The 21,993-nt window shown below is 38.1% G+C and overlaps 1 protein-coding gene across 2 annotated transcripts in view; it reads left to right on the forward strand.

The window, feature by feature from the left end:
- Positions 1-21,993, forward strand: part of LRCH2 (leucine rich repeats and calponin homology domain containing 2) — a 169,814-nt gene that overhangs the window by 46,054 nt on the left and 101,767 nt on the right. For both annotated transcript variants that reach the window (XM_033112466.1, XM_033112553.1), the window contains exons 7-11: positions 3,434-3,521; positions 4,382-4,493; positions 4,679-4,776; positions 4,873-4,931; positions 7,083-7,181. In XM_033112466.1, coding sequence (XP_032968357.1) covers positions 3,434-3,521; positions 4,382-4,493; positions 4,679-4,776; positions 4,873-4,931; positions 7,083-7,181 — 456 coding nt within the window. The remainder of the gene's footprint in view (positions 1-3,433; positions 3,522-4,381; positions 4,494-4,678; positions 4,777-4,872; positions 4,932-7,082; positions 7,182-21,993) is intronic.

Raw genomic sequence — 21,993 nt, forward strand, 5'->3', positions numbered from 1 at the left:
TGTTTCAGGAGTACAGTTAAGGAATGTCTCCTTGGGAAGGTGAGGGTTTAAGTCAAGACCTGAATGGAGAAAAGTGAACTATGTAAAGAGCAAGGGGAAGAACATTTCAGGCAGAAAGAATGACATGTACAGAGGTCTTAAGTTAGGAAGAAACTTGGTATGTTTAAAAAAAGTGGAAAGGAGGCCAGCACGTTTGATGCAGAGTGACTGAGGGTAGAGTGATACAAGTTGATATTGGTTAGTCAGGCCTCAAGTCATGTGGGGGCTTTGGAGGCTGTGATGAGGAGTTTGAATTGTATTTAAAATACAGTGGGAAGTCAGTGGACATTTATAAGCAGGGGAAATACATGATCTGATTGATATATGTTAAAAAAAAAACCAAAACTATTTGTCTCTTTTAGGGAGAATAGATTGGAAGTAAACAAAAGTAGAAGCACAGGGACTAGTTAGGTTGTTGCAGTACTGCCAAGAGATCAAGGGGTCCTGAATAGGGTGATTGCAGTAGAGATGAAAATGAGTGGACAACATCTAGGTGTATCTTGGACATGGTCTTTAGTAGTGCCCTCCAATAGAAATCTAATGTGAGCCACATAAGGGATTTTAAATTTTCTTGTAACCCATTTTTAAAAAGTGAGAAAGAAATAGGTGAAATTAATTTTATAATACATGTTATTTAACCCAGTATATCCCAAATATCATTTCAACAAGTAATTAAATATAAAAATTATTGAGTTATTTCACATTCTTTTTTCCTATTAAATCTTTGAAATCTGGTGTGTATTTTACATTTACAGCACATCTCAATTTGGACTAGCCACATTTTAAGTGCTCAATAGCCATATATGGCTAGTGGCTACTGTTGTATTGGACAGTGAAAATCAATAGAGTTTACTTATGAGTTGACTCTTGGGTGTGCTAGTCTTCCACTCATAGCCTGTATTGAACTACCTAGAAAATTATCCTATGTACTTTTCACTTTCACACTCATGCCCTTGAGAATGTGGTTTTTACTACTTAGTAGAATATGCTTCCACACTGTGACTATTTTGTAAACTTTTCATTCCGTATAGATAAGCATTACAGTAATTAAATATTTCAGCTTCTGCTGTCAGACATAACGTGCCTGTGAAAGTTCTCTGACTCTTAATAACTGTATGTCCTTGTGTCATAATGTCTCTGGTGCTCAGTTTTCTTCTTCCTTTTTTTTTTTTTTTTTTTTTGATCCTCGCTTTTCTTATGTGTAAAAAGGAAAATAATCATTTGGATGATGTCAGGATTAAATGAAATAATGCATATAGAGTGCTTAACACAATGCCCTACCCATAATAATTCCTCAACAACAGCTTATTATAATCATTGTCATCTGTTAGAAACACATGGATGTATTTTAGTATAGTACATAGTGTTATTGTGCAGTGGAGTCAGATGGATTTTGGTTCTAATCATGATTTAACCTTAATTTCTCTGTGGCCTGTGTAAATTATTTAATCTCTCTGAGCTTGTTTCTTTATTTAAAATGTTGACAATACCCACTTCATAAGCTTGTTATGAGAATTAGATGTGTGCTTGGAAACTAGTTAATAAATGATAGTCAGTAAATGTTATATTTTTTCTGCTTGGAAAATTAACTTTTATAAGACTTATTATCCTCATTTGTAAAAAAATAATGCATAAATTGCGGAATGTAAGGATTATAAATAAAATATGAGGTGCACCTGGCACAGTACCTAAGACAGTGTAGACACTCAACAAATGCTAGCAATTATTGCCTCTTTTCATCCTTCAAGACTAAGCTCAAATGCCATTTTTTGGGGTTGAGGCCTTTTCTAACCTAACCAGGGAGAATTAGTTAAATCTCTCTTTTCTCACAGCACTTTTATATTTACCTTTGTCAGAGTCTTCAAAACATATGAACGTACTCATTTTTCCTCTGGGCTGAGAGCCCTTTGAGAGCAAACATTTTTAATTCATCTCCTCTCAGGAACTCAGCATAGTGCCAGACATTTGGTAATTGCTTCCCTAAGTTTATTGATATACTCCAGAAAAGTATAAAAATCAGTATTGGGGGAGGAAATACAGTAATTAAGATCAGGGACTTCAGTGTTAAATAATATTGGGATCAAATTTAGATTTCCATTTGCGAGTTGCGTGTCATTGGGTAAATTGTTCAACTCCCTCCCGGCTTCAGTTTTCTCATCTGTAAAATGAGAAAACAACAACCTGCTAGAGTTTTCACAAGGAATATATGAGGCATGGTCTTTAAAATACTTATCCCAATTCCTCTCACATAAAGTATTCAATGTAGAGTGTATGGTAAATTTGCAAATTAAAGTGAACAGTACTTTGCAACCTGGGTAGCATACTGTGTAATTCAGAAATTTGCAAGGACAGTTCTGACCTCACACCAAAACAAGTGTTTATTTAATTCTTTGCAGAGATTTTTTTGTGCATTTTCTCTTAATTATGAATTGGGCATTAGTTGTAAAGCTAAAGCATATGAAGAAGAAAGTGTATGAATTAAAGTTAAAAATATTTCAGCATTCTATGATAAAATGTGTCAAACCAATGAGCAAAACAGAAAGGGGTCATCAAGATGATTTTCTAACAAGGTTATGCGCTTTTCTGAGTCTCTCAGAAGAAATAATAGGCTATTAACAATTGACACTTTACAACAGAGCACGTGACGGAAAAATATTTCATGAGGAACATGAGTAAAGTGTGTGGTGGCTAAAAGAATTTAATACTTTTCCTTCCACCTTCTAAGTTCTTGCTGGGCTAATATTCAGAGACAGATTAACAGGAGAAAAATTACAATTTTAATACATGCTCATGGGGAGTTCACATATGCATGAAAATTCTAAAGACAGTGAGGCAACATTGGGTATATAGGATATTTTTGACAAAGGAGAAAACGAGGAAGGGGGCAAGGTCTTAGATTTCAGAAGTGAGAATTGTTGATTTATACGTAGTTGAGGAATTGTTGAACACACCTGGCCGGAAAATTCTAGCTAAACTCAGAAACAATGGGAAATGGTATATATAGGTAACAGGCCCCTGCCTGAAACCCTCCTATTTACCCTACTTAATGCAAATCAGGCTGAGGCGACATCCTAAGATTTACTTCCTGAAGCAGTTCTTTCTGCCTGAATCTGTTGGGCAGGAAAGGGGGGAGGTTCAAAGGTTCTTTCTGAGTCTTGTTTCTTAAGAAACAGCTTAAAATCAATATCCCAAAAAGGCAGCTTCAGGGTGGCAAAACTTTGGTTCCCTTCAAGTATTTTGTAGAAAGATGTCTGATATTTCCCCACTTATGTCCGTAAGGATGTTAGATATCAAAAGTAAATATTCTTTATTATCTAGGGAAATTTTAGGTCAAGTCTGTATTATCTATTTAAGAAGAAAAACCTAACTATCCTTAGAATTTCTGTTTCCATAGTATGGAAGACTTTTATCCAAATAAAAATCATGGCCCTGACTCTGGAATTGGAAGTGATAATGGAGAGAAACGATTATCTACAACAGAAGTGAGTATTTTTTTATTGCAGATCTATTTTATTTTAAAAATTTATTAGAACTTTGAAATAAACACTTGCACATAATTTATTTTGCTTAAAAATATAATCATCATTGTATTTAATGACTTCAAATGAAAACAAGACATGCACATTTTTAAAAGCAGAACATTAAACCTTCATATAAATTTTTGGTTTGAAAACTGGAGATGTATCTTTACAACATTATTGATTATATTCCCCATACTGTATTTCACATCCCTGTGACTATTTTGTGGCTGCCAATTTGTACTTTTAATCCCTTCACCTTCTCCCCAATCCCCACACCTTCCTATCAAGCAACCATCAGTCTTTTCTCTATATCTCTGAGTATATTTCTGTTTTGTTTGCTCGTTTATTTTGTTCTTTAGATTTCACATATAAGTGAGATCATATGGTATTTGTCTTTCTCAGTCTGACTTATTTCACTTAGCAGAATATGGGTACTGGACTTCTCAGGGGCACCACTTCATAGATGGTGTAGATGCCTGGCCAATGTGCTATACGCCTGAAGCTGACGTAGAATAAGTATTGAATGTCAACTATAATTACATATATATGTATATGTATTTTTGTGGGATATAAAGTACAGCATAGGGAATATAGTCAGTGATAACAGCTGTATACGATGTCAGAGGGGTAGTAGATTGGGGGATTATTACTGTGAAGGGTGTAAATGTCTAACTATTGTGTAGCTTTGTACATCTGAAACTAATTTTAAAAAGAACTAGAAATGTAAAGCAAATAATTCTACACTTCATATGTGAAATTAAAGCAATGTAATCCTTAATATGTATAAATGCCTCATTTGTTCTTGGGCTTATTTCTTTCAGCCATCGGATGACGACACAATCAGCCTTCACTCTCAAGTCTCAGAATCAAATAGAGAGCAGACATCAAGAAATGACAGTCACACAATAGGAAGTAAACCTGATTCTCAGAAAGGTAATTCGTATGGTGTTTTGCTATTATTTCATGGACATAGCCCTTGTTGAAAATGGGCTTTGAAAAATTATATTGTTTTTGGTCAGCTCTTTTATTAAGAAAATGTACTTTTTTCCTAAGCACTGCAGTGTCAGAACACACTGTTTACTATTCATATTTTCTAATAAATATTAATCTGTACTTAGACCAAGAGGTGTATGATTTTATTGACCCCAACACAGAAGATACAGCAGTTCCTGAACAAGGTGATGCACATATTGGATCCTTTGTCTCTTCCCATAAGGTAAAGAAAACTTTGAAACAATATTAATAATGTGTTCACGTTAATCTCATAAAAATGGACCATATAATTTAAAATGATAACTTTCTTTTATATAAGGGAAAAGAAAAACGTCCTGAAAAATCTCAGAAAAATGAAGAATTGGGAGATGAAAGAAGGTAAGCAAACATGAATTTTCAAATTGAAATGTTACCAATAAATATTTGAAATACTCTTTAGATATTTATTTGAAAGGGTACTTGTCGTGCGGAGGATCCTGCTGGCTATGCCATGTGTCGTGCAGGGTGTCATGCAGGACGGCCTGCGGGGTCTCTGCTCCCACTCCCCACACAAGAACGCAGGACATGGCGAGGCCAAAAAGGAACACCCATGGAGCCATAAGTACGGGAGTCATTTCTCTATATTCTCGCTGGCGGCTGGGTTGGAGAAACAGGAAACAGGAGCACACAATTCTCAACCCTCACTGCGCCGCTTGCAGGCTCAGCCACCATCTTCTTGCTAGCCCCCATTTTTCTGCTAGCGTAGCCACAGCAGTTATATTAGTGCCCAATGGCTCACTGGTTACAGCTGACGGCCAACTAGCCACAGCTGATGGCCATTTGATCACAGTCGACTGCCATTTACTACCTGAGCCAGCACCTTTCTATGTGAGGCCGAGAGCCTGGAAACTGCTTTTTGGGGCTCTGTTCCCACAGTACTTAAAAGAATATAATTTTTTGTTCATTTACCTGTTATGTTCTGATAGTTAATTTGTAAATACTTCATCTGCCTGCATTCTTCAATCAAACTGAAAATTATAGTAAGCATTTAAATTTGAGTGTCCTGTACACACTGTTTTTCCCCTAGAAGTGTAATAATAATGTCTCCTATGATTATTACTGAGAAGGACTGTACCTTTACATACATTACTTCATTTGAGTTATTTAACAGCTCTTTAAAATAGATGGTATTGGCATTATTTGACCAATAAGGAAACTGAGACCCAGCTTTTCAAATATTTGCAACTCAGGTGTTCTGACTCTTAGTCTAACTCTTTTATTGAGAAACTATACTTTCCATTTCATCACACTAGTTATGGTAATTGTAAGGGTATTTGCTTTCATATTTTATTAAAATAATTGTACTTTGGATCTTTCATGTATCATTTATCTTAGGAAATGATGGAATATGACATTTTCAGTCAAATTTTTCAGTCACTCCTTCCAGTTGCTTCATAGCTGCAGGAAGGGAGGAAGGAACATTTGTTAAATACCTATTATGTACCAGAATCTGTGCTATGTGCTTTCCCATGTTTCTTGTTTAATTTTCACTAAATCCTGCAGGGTAGATATTGTCCATTTTTACAAAGGAGAAAGGTGAAGCTTGGAGACTCTGAAGTTTCTTGCCACACCACTTAGCTAGTGTATGTAGAACCTAGAGTGTGAACCTAGCTCTCTCTGATCCCTGAGCTTTTCTCTTTTCTCTACATGTGCTTTTTCCAAATGACCTCATTGATAACTTTTTAAACAGTCATTAATTAATCATCTTTCATACCCCATAGGAGGTGCATTGCTTTATCTTGTACTCTTTATATTTCATTCTTTTACTTTCTCACCTTATCTTATGAAGACAGTTGCCTAAAATTGACAGTCACCAGTGGCATGCAAAATATGGTAAAGATACAGTCTTAGGGCTTGATACTGTTTTATAAATTAAATATCTTTGGGATAAAATTACTAGAGTTTAGAGAACAGTTTATTATAAAATTTCTTTGTTCTCTTTGAGTGATAAAAATTATATATTTTAATGAGTAATTTTTTGGCAAGTTTGCCAATCTTGTCTGAACCTATTTTGCATTTTCTCTACTTGAACATTTTATATAGAGATTTTTTTATATCAAAATGAACTGATAAAAGCAGGGTAGTTTAATAAAATGTAATTTTCATAACATTTTATATTTATTCATAAAGACAGGCCGCACAGAACTCTGCAGTTTTTACTACACTCAAGATTAGGGACTATTCATTGTTAACCTACTATGGCCATTACACATTTTGGAAATTACAAAATGGTAATACTACAGTTCACTTTGCTAGCCATTAATTATATTAATATAACCAGTATGCCACATTTTCTGTTGAGTGGGATAGGTATGTTGTTATATTCCTTAAATAATCCTATGTCTTATTTTAAATTTTTAAACAAAAGGACATTAAGATTTTAGCTTTCACCTCATATTAAAAACAAAAAAATGGTTTCTCCTTTTGCAAGCTGGCATAAAATATCTTCTGCCTTACATTTTGGTTAACCGTGTTTTTATCATCTTCCAGACTGGGGAAAGAACAGTTACTTGCAGAGGAAGAGGATGATTTGAAGGAAGTAACTGATTTGAGGAAAATAGCCGCTCAGTTATTGCAGCAAGAGAACAGGTATTTTATTTTCAGTAATGAGATTTAAATCAGCAAATTGTATAATCGTTAAATCTGATTATTTACAGATTATCAAATATACTTTCATATACTTATATGAAGTTTCCAGTAAACAATAAGACCATCTTAATATTAATTCAAGTTACTAACTACTAAAAGACAATAGGAAATACTTAGGAGAGGACTGTGAAGTTACATATACAATTAAGAGAATGTACTCACATTGTCATATTTAATTATTGCTTTGGTATCTCTTTTTAATTCCTATGTACTAAATAATAATAACTGATTTATTTGTACATATTCATTTTAGATCACAATAACATTAGATATGTTATAAACATTTTTTTCCAGGCATGTGTCATAAGTATATAGTGTGTTTCTCATCAGATTCCAAATTCTTTGGGATATGGGTAAACTCCTTAGAATTGGATTGTATAATGGTTGATTAAATCAGTGTGATGATGTGCTGGTCACACATTCATTTTGGTCTGTTTCTTGGTCATCGAGCATTTCTCCCTCTGGCTAGGCTTTCTCCACATGCATGTCTGTGGCAATGGGAAGGACAGTGTGAATGAGTATAAAATCAGTGCCAGTTCATTTTTTTTTTTTTTTTTTAAGATTTTTTAATACAGGAAAAGTTCTGTGTGCTTCTTAAGGTCAACTATTATTGCCATGTTCATGTACTGAGAGTATCACATTTTTGGTTGTGAAATAATAAAGGAGATTATTTATGGGAGGTATGGGTGGGGGTATGGGGGGAATGGGTGAACTGCCTTTCTTTTAGTTAAATTGAATACAATTTTTTTTAAAGGGGGAGCGTTAGTATTTATAGGGAAGACCTAACAGGAGTACCTGACAAAGGATTATAAATCTCATAATAATATGCTTGTTTTTGATGTGAATATTGTTGCTTAGTTCAACCTAAACAAACAAACAAACTAAAAAGATCTGAAATGTTTTTTTGTTTTGAGAAAAATTAAAAGAATAATTTTGGTACCTTTAATATGGATAATTAGTAAGAGTTATTTACTTCACTTACTCAAAACAATAAATATTTATGGAGCACATGACCATGCTTTGGGATGTTTAAAATTTTTTTTCTTCTTTATTTTATTTTTTAATTTATTGGGGTTACAATTGTTAGTAAAATTACATAGATTTCAGGTGTGCAATTCTGCATCACATCATCCATAAATCACACTGTGTGTTCACCACCCAGAGTCAGCTCTCCTTCCATCACCATACATTTGATCCCCCTCACCCTCATCCCCCACCCCCCAACCCCCTTACCCTCTGGTAACCACCAAATTACGTTCCCCAGATTAATTTTCAAACCCGTGGCCATCCTGTGGTCACCAACTGCCCTCCAATCCCCTCATCCTCCCCCCCACCCCCCACCCCTCCCGCCCATCCAGCAACCCTCAGTTTTTCCTCTTTGTCTCCAAAACTGTTTCTGATTATACTGGCATTTGCTTAAATATGCTTTGAAAAATAATTACTGTTAAAACTTATCAAATGACAAATCTGTGGTTTTAGGGGCCATTATTTTTCTAATAGTCATTAGTATCTGCTTTGCACAGCTACTGCACTTATAGAATTAAAAACTAATGTGCCCTCATTCCCAGTTCACCCTTTTCTTCTACCATAACATTCTATCACCCTTTTCTGTGACGTTTATTTTTTCAGCTTCTATGATTCATTTCTAACAGGCCTATTAAAAAAATTGGCTACTTATGGTTCTGTGTGTTTTTCCCCCCACGAATACAATCAAAGAATTGTTTGCTCCCATGGTTGAAGAGATTTGATGAAGCAAGCCACCATCCACTCTGTGTAGCTTGCAAAATAGTTGAGTTTCCGTCTCCTCTACCTGGCAGGTGAAAGAATTGTAGTTCTCATTATGAGCACAGAATATTAATTGTGGAAGAACCCACAACAATGTCCATTTCTCTGAATGCATTAAGAATAGCATTTGAGTGCATAATTTTCGACTTTAACATTGTCATATATAACATTTCTATATTTTCAAATTTTTGTTATTATCGTATTAGTTTTTCATGTATCCCTGTGACTTGACTTATTCTTCCTACCCTAGATACAACATCAAGTAATGTTTCATGGGTCTTCTTTTTGTGATAGTTTGGTAATCAGTACAAAACAGTACCTGGCAGTGTGCCTTGTACATAGTAGGTACTCAGTAATACTATTACTGGTTAATTGATTGCTCGAAAATGAGATCAAAAAATTTAAGCTAATACGAGCTGTTAATTTAGGTAATATGTTCTCTCTAAGTAATTTCTATTTTTTGAGACACATGGAAAAAGTAACTTTTGTCTTTCTCTGATGTTTTCCTTTTCCTTTTCAGGTGATAGTGCATGTAAATATAAGATCTTTTTAGATTAAATGCTACTGTGCAGTGTCATTAATGTAATAATTGCCTAATTTTTGAAGACATTAAAATACTTGTGATATCTGGTATAATGTAAGGAGCACATTTTACTTTAAAAATTTATAATCTATTGACAATTTGAACTAGATACTTAGCCAGTTCTGTTCATGGCTGAATTTAAACTTACCTCACAATATTTATTCTGAATCTAGTATTTTCTTCATGAAATGATCACTTCCCTCCTCAAATATATTGCTATTGCTCACCTGTCTTCAATGTAGATGATTATACATTTTTGATTACTGTTAAAATACTTGAATTTGAGGGAGTACGAAAACTCAAAACTAATCTTGTAAAAGGATATGTTCCTTACAGAATTTGATGTAATTTGTAGATTTTTCCCCTTCAGGCCATGGTGCGTTTTAGATTCTAACTTTATTAATGAAGACTCTGAAATACTATTTAAAATTGCAACCAGGAGTTGTAACTTGTCTTTTTACGTTTTCACACAGTTCTTGTAATGTTTTTGTTTGTTGTTAGTCTTATTTTAAAATAATTTACTTGGAGTAAGGTTACCCTTGCGAAAGTACTACCTAGAACTCCTACTTTGATTGTAGACTGCTTAACTGTTCTTTAGCTAGCTACTGCTTGAAGGTAAATGCACTCACTGTTAGCTCACAGCTAAAAGAACCATGCATGCAGTCCAAAATTAGAGGCAATTAACAAAACTGCTTATGTTCAGTTCAGTTATTATTATTTTTTTTTTAATTTTTTGGGGTGACAATGGTTAGTGAAATCACATACATTTCAGGTGTACAACTAAGTATTACATCATCTATAAATCCCATTGTGTGTTCACCACCCAGAGTCAGTTCTCCTTCCATCACCGTATATTTGATCCCCCTTACCCCTCATCTCCCACCCCCCACCCCCCTTACCCTCTGGTAACCACTAAACTATTGTCTGTGTCTATGAGTTCTTGTTTCTCACTTGATTGTCTTCTTTTGTTGTTTTTGGTTTACATACCACATATCAGTGAAATCATATGGTTCTCTGCTTTTTCTGTCTGACTTGTTTTGCTTAGCATTATACTCTCAAGATCCATGTTGTCACAAATGTTCCTATATAATCTTTTCTTACCGCCGAATAGTATTTCATTGTGTATATATACAACAACTTCTTTATCCATTCATCTATCGAAGGACATTTTGGTTGTTTCCATGTCTTGGCCACCGTAAACAAAGCTGCAATGAACATTGGAGCACACGTGTCTTTATGTATAAATGTTTTCAGATTTTTTGGGTAGATACCCAGGATAAGGATTGCTGGATCATATGGTAATTCTATTCGTAATTTTTTGAGGAACCTCCACACTACATTCCATAACGGCTGCACCAGTCTGCATTCCCACCAACAGTGTATGAGGGTTCCTTTTTCTCCACAGCATCTCCAACACTTGTTACTATTTGTCTTGTTGATGATAGCCATTCTGACTGGGGTGAGGTGATATCTCATTGTGGTTTTTATTTGCATTTCTCTGATGATTAGTGACGTTGAGCATTTTTTCATATGTCTATTTGCCATTTGTATGTCCTCTTTGGAGAAATGTCTCTTCAGGTCTTCTGCCCATTTTTCAATTGGGTTGTTTGTTTTTTTGTTGTTGAGTTTCATGAGTTCCTTGTATATTTTGGATATTAGTCCCTTATCGGAGGCACTGTTTGCAAAAATTTTCTCCCATTCAATTGGTTGCCTCTTTATTTTGTTGATGGTTTCTTTTGCTGTGCAGAAGCTTTTAAGTTTCATATAGTCCCATTCGTTTATCTTAGCTTTTACTTCCATTGCCTTTGGAGTCAAATTCATAAAATGCTCTTTGAACCCAAGGTCCATAAGTTTAGTACCTATGTTTTCTTCTATGCAGTTTATTGTGTCAGGTCTTATGCTTAAGTCTTTGATCCATTTTGAATTAATTTTGGTACATGGTGACAAATAGCAGTCCAGTTTCATTCTTTTGCATGTGGCTATCCAATTTATTGAAGCACCAGCACCATTTATTGAAGAGGCTATCTTTCCTCCATTGTATGTTTTTAGCTTCCTTGTCAAAAATTATCTGTACATGTTTATGTGATTTTCTTTCTGGGTTCTCAATTCTATTCCATTGGTCTATGTGTCTGTTTTTCTGCCAATACAATGCTGTTTTGAATATTGTAGCCCTGTAGTACAAGCTAAAGTCAGGGAGTGTGATACCTCCAGTATTGTTCTTTTTTCTTAAGATTGCTTTGGCTATTCGGGGTCTTTTGTGGTTCCAAACAAATCTGATGGTTTTTTGTTCTATTTCTTTAAAAATGCCATTGGGATTTTGATGGGGATTGCATTAAGCCCGTATATTGCTTTGGCCATTTTAACTATGTTGATTCTTCCAATCCATGAGCACGGAATGTCTTTCCATCTCTTTGTGTCTTCTTCAATTTCTTTCAAAAATGTCTTATAGTTTTCAGCCTTCACATCCTTGGTTAAGTTTATTCCTAGGTATTTTATTCTTTTTGCTGCAATTGCAAAAGGAATTGTTTTTTGTATGTCTTTTTCTGAGATTTCATTGTTAGTATATAGGAATTCAATGGACTTTTGTAAGTTGATTTTGTAGCCTGCAACTTTACTGTATTCGTTGATTGTTTCTAATAGCTTTTTGGTGGAGTCTTTAGGGTTTTCTATATATAGCATCATGTCATCTGCAAAGAGTGATAATTTAATTTCTTTATTCGCAATTTGGATGCCTTTTATATCTTTCTCTTGCCTGATTGCTCTGGCAAGGACTTCCAACACTATATTGAAAAGCAGAGGTGATAGGGGACAGCCCTGTCGTGTTCCTGAACGTAGAGCAAAGGGCTTCAGTTTTTCACCATTAATTATGAGATTAGCTGAGGGCTTGTCATATACATTTTCCAGTTCTTCATGGTTCAGCCTTGGAAGGCTGTATGTTTCTAAAAACTTGTCCATTTCTTCTAGATTATTGAATTTGGTGGCATATAGTCCTTCATAGTATTCTTGGATGATCGTTTGTATTTCTGTGGTGTCCGTGGTAACTTCCCCTTTTTCATTTCTAATTTTGTTAATTAGTGTCTTCTCTCTTTTTATCTTAGTGAGTCTAGCCAAGGGTTTATCAATTTTGTTAATCTTTTCAAAGAGACAGCTCTTTGCCAAATTGTGAGGTGCCAGCCGCCGAAAATCGATCAGTACCTAAATGGGGGAGTGGGAATGAAAAAGGACACTCACACAAATGATGCGATCGATCGGTCTCCAGTGATGCTGAAGCACCGGGTTTATTCTCCTTCACCAATTTATACCATCTGGGTACGTGCAGCTTAACAATCACAAATAAGCATTACCTTATTGAAAGTAAATTTTTAACTTCTACATAGAAACTACAAAATCACTGAAACTACCCCAAAGTCATTATCTCATGACAAAGCCCACCAATTATCCTGATAATCATCAGTCCTCTGTGTCCGGGAACCGGCTATTCCTACCCCATACCTCAGCAGCTTGTAAGCACCCTCCAGGCGCAGGCAAAGACAATGCCTTAGGAGCAAAAGCAGGTTAATCATAAGCCGAGCCAGTCTGCAAGGCCCAGAGTTACAAGAAACCTTGGCTCCCCACATCTCTCCCTTTTTAATTTTATAGGAGCAAAACCCATCCGGCCAGGATGGCGAGGTTACAGTGCCTGACTTAGGTGTCTTGGGACGCCGACTTCAACTTACCCGTCCTTGGAACTTATATTTTACAATACAAGCCCTGTCTTAGGTGCTGAAGCCGCGCCTAAGTACAACCCGTCTTTGACTATCCCGTCCCTCTGAGTGCTCGGGGAGGAAGGCTCAGGGCTTCGTCTTAAGTTCAAGCTGATGGATGTCAGCTCGCAAGTCTAACATCCCGCTGATGAAACATTTAATGAGGATGGGAAGTAGGCACAGAACCAAACAGACACAGATGCCCAATGTAAGAAAAATCATAACAGAATGGGTAATATAAGGCATAGATGGCATAGCATTCCTAAGAACATCAATAAACTCAGATGCAGCCTGAGCTGCATCAAATTTTAAGGGTTCAGCTTCTCTCATATTTTGAATTTCATCATGAAGCCGAAACATATCTAAAGACACATTAGCATCATGCCAAATTCCTTGAAGATGTAAACGAACCCGATTCCAATCATATTGACTATTATTATACTTTTTAGAAGTAACACATATCCAATGATATTCTGAATGACATTCTAAATAAGATTTAACTTTTATACTCTGAATCACACCTCCCATATACTGAACCGTATCATAGAGGGCATTCACCTTTTGCGCTAATTTCTCATCGATAGCTTCTTGGGTCCCTAAAGCCAAAGTAACATTTTTTGAAAGAGTATTAACATATTGAGCATTTTGAATAGTCTGAGAAAGGGCCACAGCTGCTGTAGCAGCAGTTGCAATAATAGTAACCAAAGCCATAATTCCTGAAATTAGAAGTCCAATGAACCGCTTTGGCCTACTCAAAGCATACTCAATTTCTTTGAAAATTTGCAAACTTCTTTCGGCATACCAAGGTCCAGAAATATTAACAGGAAGCATAATAAAAGATGGTTGTTTAAGTATCATAACATGAGTTCCTAACGGTACCCAAGAAATACAATTTGCTAAAGAACAATTACTACAGGATACATTAAATTGATTTCCTAAAAATGTACATTAAAATTTCCAATCAAAAATGCATAAGGGGAAGGAACACAAGCAGATACATTAACAGTCTTAACGACAGTGGTCCAATCTCTAGTCCCATCTTGTAAAACAGTCACCTGACTGCAGGGAGTGCCTGATTTACAAAACTCAACCATTTGAACAACCTCATCCATTGCTCCCATAAGTCTCCATAAGGAATTTTGCTGATATTGCGTATCAGAATTCCAAAATCCAGAAATCAATTCTCGGGCCCATCCTGACCGGTTACTCCTCGACCAGTCAACGATATATCTGCCTGTTCCAGGGATGTCTAAGCGAACAGGATCGTTGCCAGGACAATCTTTCCATGGAACAGTCTCAATATCCAATTTCAGTCTTTTATTGCAAGATGGACGTGATGGAGGGACGGACAGATTTATCTTGCGTCCTCCGGACCAATCTCCTAGCATGTTGAGACGAATAGTCCATCCAACTAAAGAGTTATTAAGGTGCATGGTAACAGGAGAACTGCGCAAGCACCCAGAAATTGACTTAGTTTTTGCAATACAAATAGGCAAACCTATTCCTATACCATTATAAGTGAAATTCTTTTCCAAATGTTGTTTCATGTGTCCATCAGAAGGCAATCCTAGGGCATGAGTATCATAGACATAGACTGGAATCTCAGGACCATCCCATACAGCAGGGTGGAGGATTGGTGGATCAGGTACATAGGCCCAATACGTTTGGTCGTCTGCGGCATTGCTGAGGGCTATCAGTCTCATCAGTAGGTAGAGGGTCCACATGTCGCACCAGTCATTCTGGCAGCCACCGAGGGCCTTCCGCATCCTGTGGAAAAACACATACATGTCCTCGGCCCCATATGAGGACTGGATCTGGGCCTTGCCAAGAGCCTGTAAGTGGGTCTTTCCATTTGACCAAAGCCTGAGGGGCAGTAGAAGGATGCCAAAAGCGCTCCGCAGCACTCTTACCATGGGCATCCAAGGTCAAAAAATTTTGAATAAAGAGAGAATGAGACAGGTAATTATGAGGCGTCTTGAATAAAGAGAGAATGAGACAGGTAATTATGAGGCGTCAGGGGATATAACTCCCCCTTTTTTATTTTTTGCAAATTGATCTTTAATGTGCCATGAGTGCGTTCAACAATCCCTTGCCCTTGGGGATTGTAAGGAATACCAGTAACATGATTGATCGAGAATTGCTGGCAAAATAAAGAAAATTTTTTGCTGGTATAACCGGAGCCATTATCTGTTTTAAGTTTTTTAGGAGTTCCAATCATGGCAAATGCAGCAAGACAATGCCTAATAATATGGGATGTAGCCTCACCAGTCTGAGCGGTGGCTACAACAAATCCGGAAAAGGTATCAATGGAAACATGAACATATTTCAACTTTCCAAATTCAGGTATATGAGTTACGTCCATTTGCCATAAATCATTAGGACATAAGCCTCGAGGGTTGATTCCATAATGAGGCACAGGCTGAAACTGTGAACAATCCGGACACTGTTTCACTATCTGACGTGCTGCTTCTCTGGTTATATTATACTGTAGTCTTAAGCTCTGGCTGTTTTGATGGTGGAGGCTATGAGCCTTTTGTGCCTTTTCTATTTGAGTCAAGGCAATGAGCTGCGTGGCAGAATCTGCAGTTTGATTTCCTGAGGCTAAAGGGCCTGCAAGATTAGAGTGAGCTCTAATATGGCCAATATAAAATTTCTCACAGCGCAGCTGAATGGCTTGTTGTATCTGAAGAAACAGATCCTGAATAACAGGATTACTGGTGTTAATAAAAGGTACCGTTTCTAAATTCCTGATGGCACGAACCACATAATGGCTGTCAGAGAATAAATTAAAAGACTGGGAAGCAAAATCAAGCAATACCATATGAACTGCTCGAAGCTCAACTATTTGAGCTGAGGCTGGAACCGTCTGTACCCTTTTGGTAATCCGTTTATTGAGTGCATAGACAGCTACACCATTGCTAGATCCATCAGTAAAAACATTAGGTACAGCAGGAAGAGGAGCATGGGACACAATTGAAGGGAAAATTGGATCATGATGTTGAAAAAATTGAAGCAGTTTATGCTTGGGATAATGATTATCCAAAGTCCCCACAAAATGAGCCAAGGCGATAGGAAAACTGTTTGTAAACTGCATCAGGCCTTGAATCTGCGTTTTTGTAAAAGGGATAACAATAGAATCTGGCTCTTTTCCATAATATTTTCGAGCTTCCAAGCGGCTCTCCTGAATTAAACTGGCCACAAATTCATAATAAGGAGTAAGATTCTTTTGAGCAGCCACATGGAGGTGTATCCATCTAAGTGGCCCTTCTTTTCATAACACCGCCGTGGGCGTGTTTTTGGTATCTAAAATATACACATATAGAGGTTTAGAATAATCTAAAAAGGAAACATGCTGTTGCTGAATGGCTTCCTCAACCTTAGAAAGAGCCTTCCGTGCAGGCTCAGTAAGAGACCTGGGGGAGGTCGGATCAGAATCCCCTTTTAAAATTTCAAACAGTGGTTTAAGATCTCCAGTAGTTAATCCCAAAGAAGGGCGCAGCCAATTAATATCTCCCAACAGCTTTTGAAAATCATTAAGAGATTTAAGATGATCTTTCCTAAGCTCTATTTTTTGTGGAGTGAAATACTGAGCAAACAACTGAAATCCCAAGTAAGAATAAGGCTCACTTCTCTGTACTTTCTCGGGTGCAATAATAAGACCCGAGGCCAGAAGGTTCTTTTTTATATTTACAAAGCAAGCTAAAAATATCCCTTCTTTCTTACAGGCCAACAAGATGTCATCCATATAATGAATGATATACACAGAAGGGAACTGTTTTCTGGTGTTATCTATTGCTTCACTAACAAACTTCTGACACAAGGTGGGGCTATTCGCCATGCCTTGGGGAAGAACTTGCCATTGATATCTTTTCATAGGCTCCTAGAAATTTGGGTTAGGAATGCTGAAAGCAAATCTCTTACAATCTTGGGGATGAAGTAATATATTATAAAAACAATCTTTCAGATCTAGCACTATTTTATAAGTATCCTTTGGAATAGCAGAAGGGTGAGATAACCATGGCTGGAGGGCACCCATAACTTCCATAGTTTCATTTACTTTTCTCAAATCTTGCAACAATCTCCATTTCCCCGATTTTTTCTTAATTACAAAAATGGGCGTATTCCAGGGTGAAGTAGATTCAATTACATGGCCTTTATCAAGCTGCTCCTGTACTAGCGCTTGATCGGCTAATATTTTTTCTTGTAAGGGGCCATTGATCTATCCACACAGGCGTATCAGATTTCCAAGTTATTGCCTCTGCTGTTTTTTGGTGGAGTACAGATAGATCTATGACCCCTGGGGAAAATATCCCAGACCTGTTCTTTGTAAGTAAGATTAGGCAAAACGGGTTCCTGACGTCCTTGTCCCTCAGTGCCTAAGCCCTGTCCTGGGAGGAGCCCTTGATCAAACATCTGCTGAGTCACTTGACCGCTTGGGCTAAATAGATAAACTCCCATATTGCTCATAATATCCCGTCCCCAAAGGTTAACGGGGAGGCCGGGGATAATGTATGGTTGGAAAGTCCCCTGATGTCCTTTCTCATCTTGCCATGAGAAACATCTACTATGTTCAAGGGAATGAGATTGGCCTATGCCCTGTAAATCCGTATTAGTGCAATGTGTCGGCCAACTAGAAGGTCAATGCTCAGCAGATACGCAGGATACATCAGCTCCAGTATCTAAACTCCCTTGAAAACTTTTTCCATTAATTTTAAGCTGTAAAGCAGGTCGATCTCTTTTTATTTCTTGAACCCAATAAGCATCAGAGGAACCGAATCCTCGGTCTCCACGTTTCTGATTTTGTCTATTTTTTCCTATTTTCATACGAGGCAGAATGATTAATTGAGCTATGCGAGTTCCAGCAGGTATAACTGAAACGTTTAACGGTGAATGAGCCATAATTTTAATTTCTCCAGTAAAGTCCTCATCAATAACTCCCAGGGAAACCTGAATCCCTTTCATAGTAGTATTACTTCTTCCTAATAATAAACCTACAGTTTTTGGTGGTAATGGCCCAAAGATCCCTGTGGGCAATGCTTGCATTCCCATCTCGGGAGTTAATACGATGTCGGTGGTGGAACACAAGTCCAATCCTGCGCTGCCTGAGGTGGCCCGGAATAAATCTGTGATGTATTTCCTCTCAGCGGCCCGTTCCCTTTTTGTTCCTGTATCTGTTCTGGAATTTGTAGTGCCCCATAACATTGTTGATTCGGGGACAGGGGCTGGCCCCTCACCCAGTTTCCCTGGATGGGTTTTCCATCTTTATCTGTCTTAGACTTGCATTCATTGGCCCAATGTTTTCCTCTCCTACATTTAGGACATATATCTGGAGGCTTTTTCGTAGGAGCAGTCGAATTCTCAGACTCCCCTTTACCAGGGCATTGTGCAGCTCGATGTCCCAATTTCCCACAAGTAAAACAAGCTCCAGAGCGACTCCCTGCATTGAGTCTTGCCTGTTGATATATTATTTCCTTTATAGGTTTTCCTTGTATAGCTGCTGCTATGGCTATACCTTGGGTATAGGAGGGTTCCACATCGGAACACAGACGAATGTAATCAGACAATGTCCCCTTTTTTCTAAATGGTCTAATAATTGCCTGACAGGCAGAATTAGCATTCTCATAAGCAAGCTGTGTTATAAAACACTGAGTAGCAACTGATGGCTCAAAAATCCGCCCTGCGGCTGTATTGAGGCGAGACACAAATTCCTGAAAAGGCTCATCTGCTCCTTGCCTTATTTGAGAAACATGTTCCTCTTTGCGGGAAGTATCAGGCAGCATTCGCCAAGCATCTTTGGCTGCCGCAGTGGTTTGAGCATAAACTCCCGGTGCAAAGCCCATCTGGTTTCTTAATTCAGCATATATACCTTCTCCCGCTAACATGTCAAAGGTGAAAGGGACTTGTTTAAGGGCATTTTGATTAGCCTTCTTTTTGCAATTCTCATAAAACTCTGATTTCCATAAGAGATAATCGCCCCCAGAAAGGCAAGCATGAGCAATATGTTTCCAATCCTCTGCAGGGGTAGCTTCACTAGACAGGGCATCTAAAATTGCCATGGTAAAAGGGGCGATAGGACCGTACTGTGCGCAAGCCTCCTTTAATTCCTTTATTTGTTTCCATTGAAAAGGCCTCCATTCTCTAAACACATTTCCTGCCTGGTCAAGCCTGTCAAAGACAGGATATACTCCAAATTGATCCGTGGATTCCCCCTGCTTGTGAGCCTCTTCACAAGCCATTTGAAGAGGGGATCGCACAACAGAGTCCGAACCTGGCTTAACATAATCTGGCAGAGGCTTAGTAGGCATGTCCCAAATCAGAGGCTGCAGCGGAGGACCCCACTTACGGGGCTCCTCAGGAGGAGGTGCAGAAGGATTAATTATGGGGGGGTCTTTACCCCGAGGATTCCACTGATCTCTTAAAGAAATCTGGGGACCCAGAGGACAATTTCCTTCACCCACAGCAACTTTGAGCTCAACCAACTGTCCCTGAATCATCTTTATCTGGTCTGCAAGAGAAAATGTAGTGCCTACAGGCCGTCCACCTTCTTGAGCCATAGCCACCAAAGGAGGATATTTTTCCCTATCACATTTGGCTGCCTCATCTTCTAATTCTTCCTGATCCTGAGGGTCTAAATCTTCCCAGTGCTCATCCAGAGGTTCCTGACAAACAGGCTCTTTATTATGCTTAGCAAGTCCCTCTGCATGTCTGGCTCCCTCCCCCTCCTCTCTCTCCTCCGGAGAGGCGGCAGATGGAAGAATTTCCTCATTTCCAGCCTGTTTTACTTTCTCTAGCCTACAGCCCTCACGCTTAAGATCTAAGCAATCCCTGATCAAAGTCCATAACCCGAATGTTTCTACAGGGACCCGCTGAGGTCCGTGGGCAGCATAATAATCTTGTAATCGTTCTCCTACTTTCTCCCAAGTTTCCAGACTAACAGTGCCTTCTTCTTGAAACCACGGACAGACTTCTTTTACAAATTCTAAAAACTTATCTAGCTGTTCTCTGCTCACCCGACTGCCACGGGCGGCAAGCAATTTCTTAAGTCCTCTAACATACAGGTCCTTGCTGCTAGCGTGACCCATTTCTTCCCTAACTCGGCCCTTCAATCAACAAAGAAAACAATCAGATGCCCGTCTGGCCGTGCCCCTTACGGGACCAAATCTGTCATGACTAAGGCGCTTCGGTATAAACCCCCGAACTGGTGGACAGAAGTCCAGTCGCCGTTATGTCGTATGACAGAACCGGAACCGCAGATTAGGGCCCAAGCAAGCTCTGTGACAAGTCGTGGAACTATCACTCACTCACACATTCATTCGACCGAGGGGACTGTCTTACTCACCGCCCATCCAATGAAATAAGCTCCTTTACGAGCCGGGCCCTAGCCACGCGGTTTTCCTCACTGTTACCCCCGTATTCAGGTCCCTATTCGGGCGCCAAGTGTGGCGTGCCAGCCGCCACAAATCGATCAGTACCTAAATGGGGGAGTGGGAATGAAAAAAGACACACAAATGATCGATTGATCTCCAGTGATGCTGAAGCACCGGGTTTATTCTCCTTCACCAATTTATACCATCTGGGTACGTGCAGCTTAACAATCACAAATAAGCATTACCTCATTGAAAGTAAATTTTTAACTTCTACATAGAAACTACAAAATCACTGAAACTACCCCAAAGTCATTATCCCATGACAGAGCCCACCAATTTTCCTGATAATCATCAGTCCTCTGTGTCCGGGAACCGGCCATTCCTACCCCATACCTCAGCAGCTTGTAAGCACCCTCCAGGCACAGGCAAAGACAATGCCTTAGGAGCAAAAGCAGGTTAATCATAAACCGAGCCAGTCTGCAAGGCCCAGAGTTACAAGAAACCATGGCTCCCCACACCAAATTAATTTTTTTCTAGTGTCTTTTCTCTATTTAGTTCTGCTCTGATTTTTGTTATTTCCTTTCTTCTGCTGAACTTTGGTTTCACTTGTTCTTCTTTTTCTAGTTCTAGGTGTAACATGAGGTTATTTATTTGGGATTTTTCTTGTTTCTTGAGATAGGCCTGTAATGATATAAATTTCCCTCTTAAAACTGCTTTCACTGCATCCCAAAAATTTTGGTAGGATGTATTTTCATTGTCGTTTGTTTCTATGTATCTTTTGATCTCTCCTCTAATTTCTTCTTTGACCCGGTCGTTCTTTAAAAGTATGTTGTTTAATCTCCATGTATTTATGTTTTTCCCTGCTTTCTTTTTGCAGTTGATATCCAGTTTCAAAGCCTTGTGATCAGAGAATATGCTTGGTATGATTTCAATCTTCTTAAATTTGCTGAGGCTGGTTTTATGTCCCAATATATGGTCTATCCTTGAGAATGTTCCATGTGCACTAGAAAAGAATTTATAGTTTTATGTTTTAGGATGAAATGCTCTATATATGTCAATTATGTCCATTTCATCTAATGTGTCATTTAGGGCTACTATTTCGTTATTTATTTTGTGTTTGGATGATCTAGCCACAACTGTCAATGATGTATTTAAGTCCCCTAGTATAATTGTGTTTTAGTCAATTTCTCCCTTTAGTTCTGTTAGTAGTTGCTTGGTATATTTCGGTGCTCCCTGATTGGGGGCATAAATATTGATGACTGTTATGTCTTCTT

The sequence above is a fragment of the Rhinolophus ferrumequinum genome, chromosome X (assembly GCF_004115265.2).
Source record: "Rhinolophus ferrumequinum isolate MPI-CBG mRhiFer1 chromosome X, mRhiFer1_v1.p, whole genome shotgun sequence".
Classification (NCBI taxonomy): domain Eukaryota; kingdom Metazoa; phylum Chordata; class Mammalia; order Chiroptera; family Rhinolophidae; genus Rhinolophus; species Rhinolophus ferrumequinum.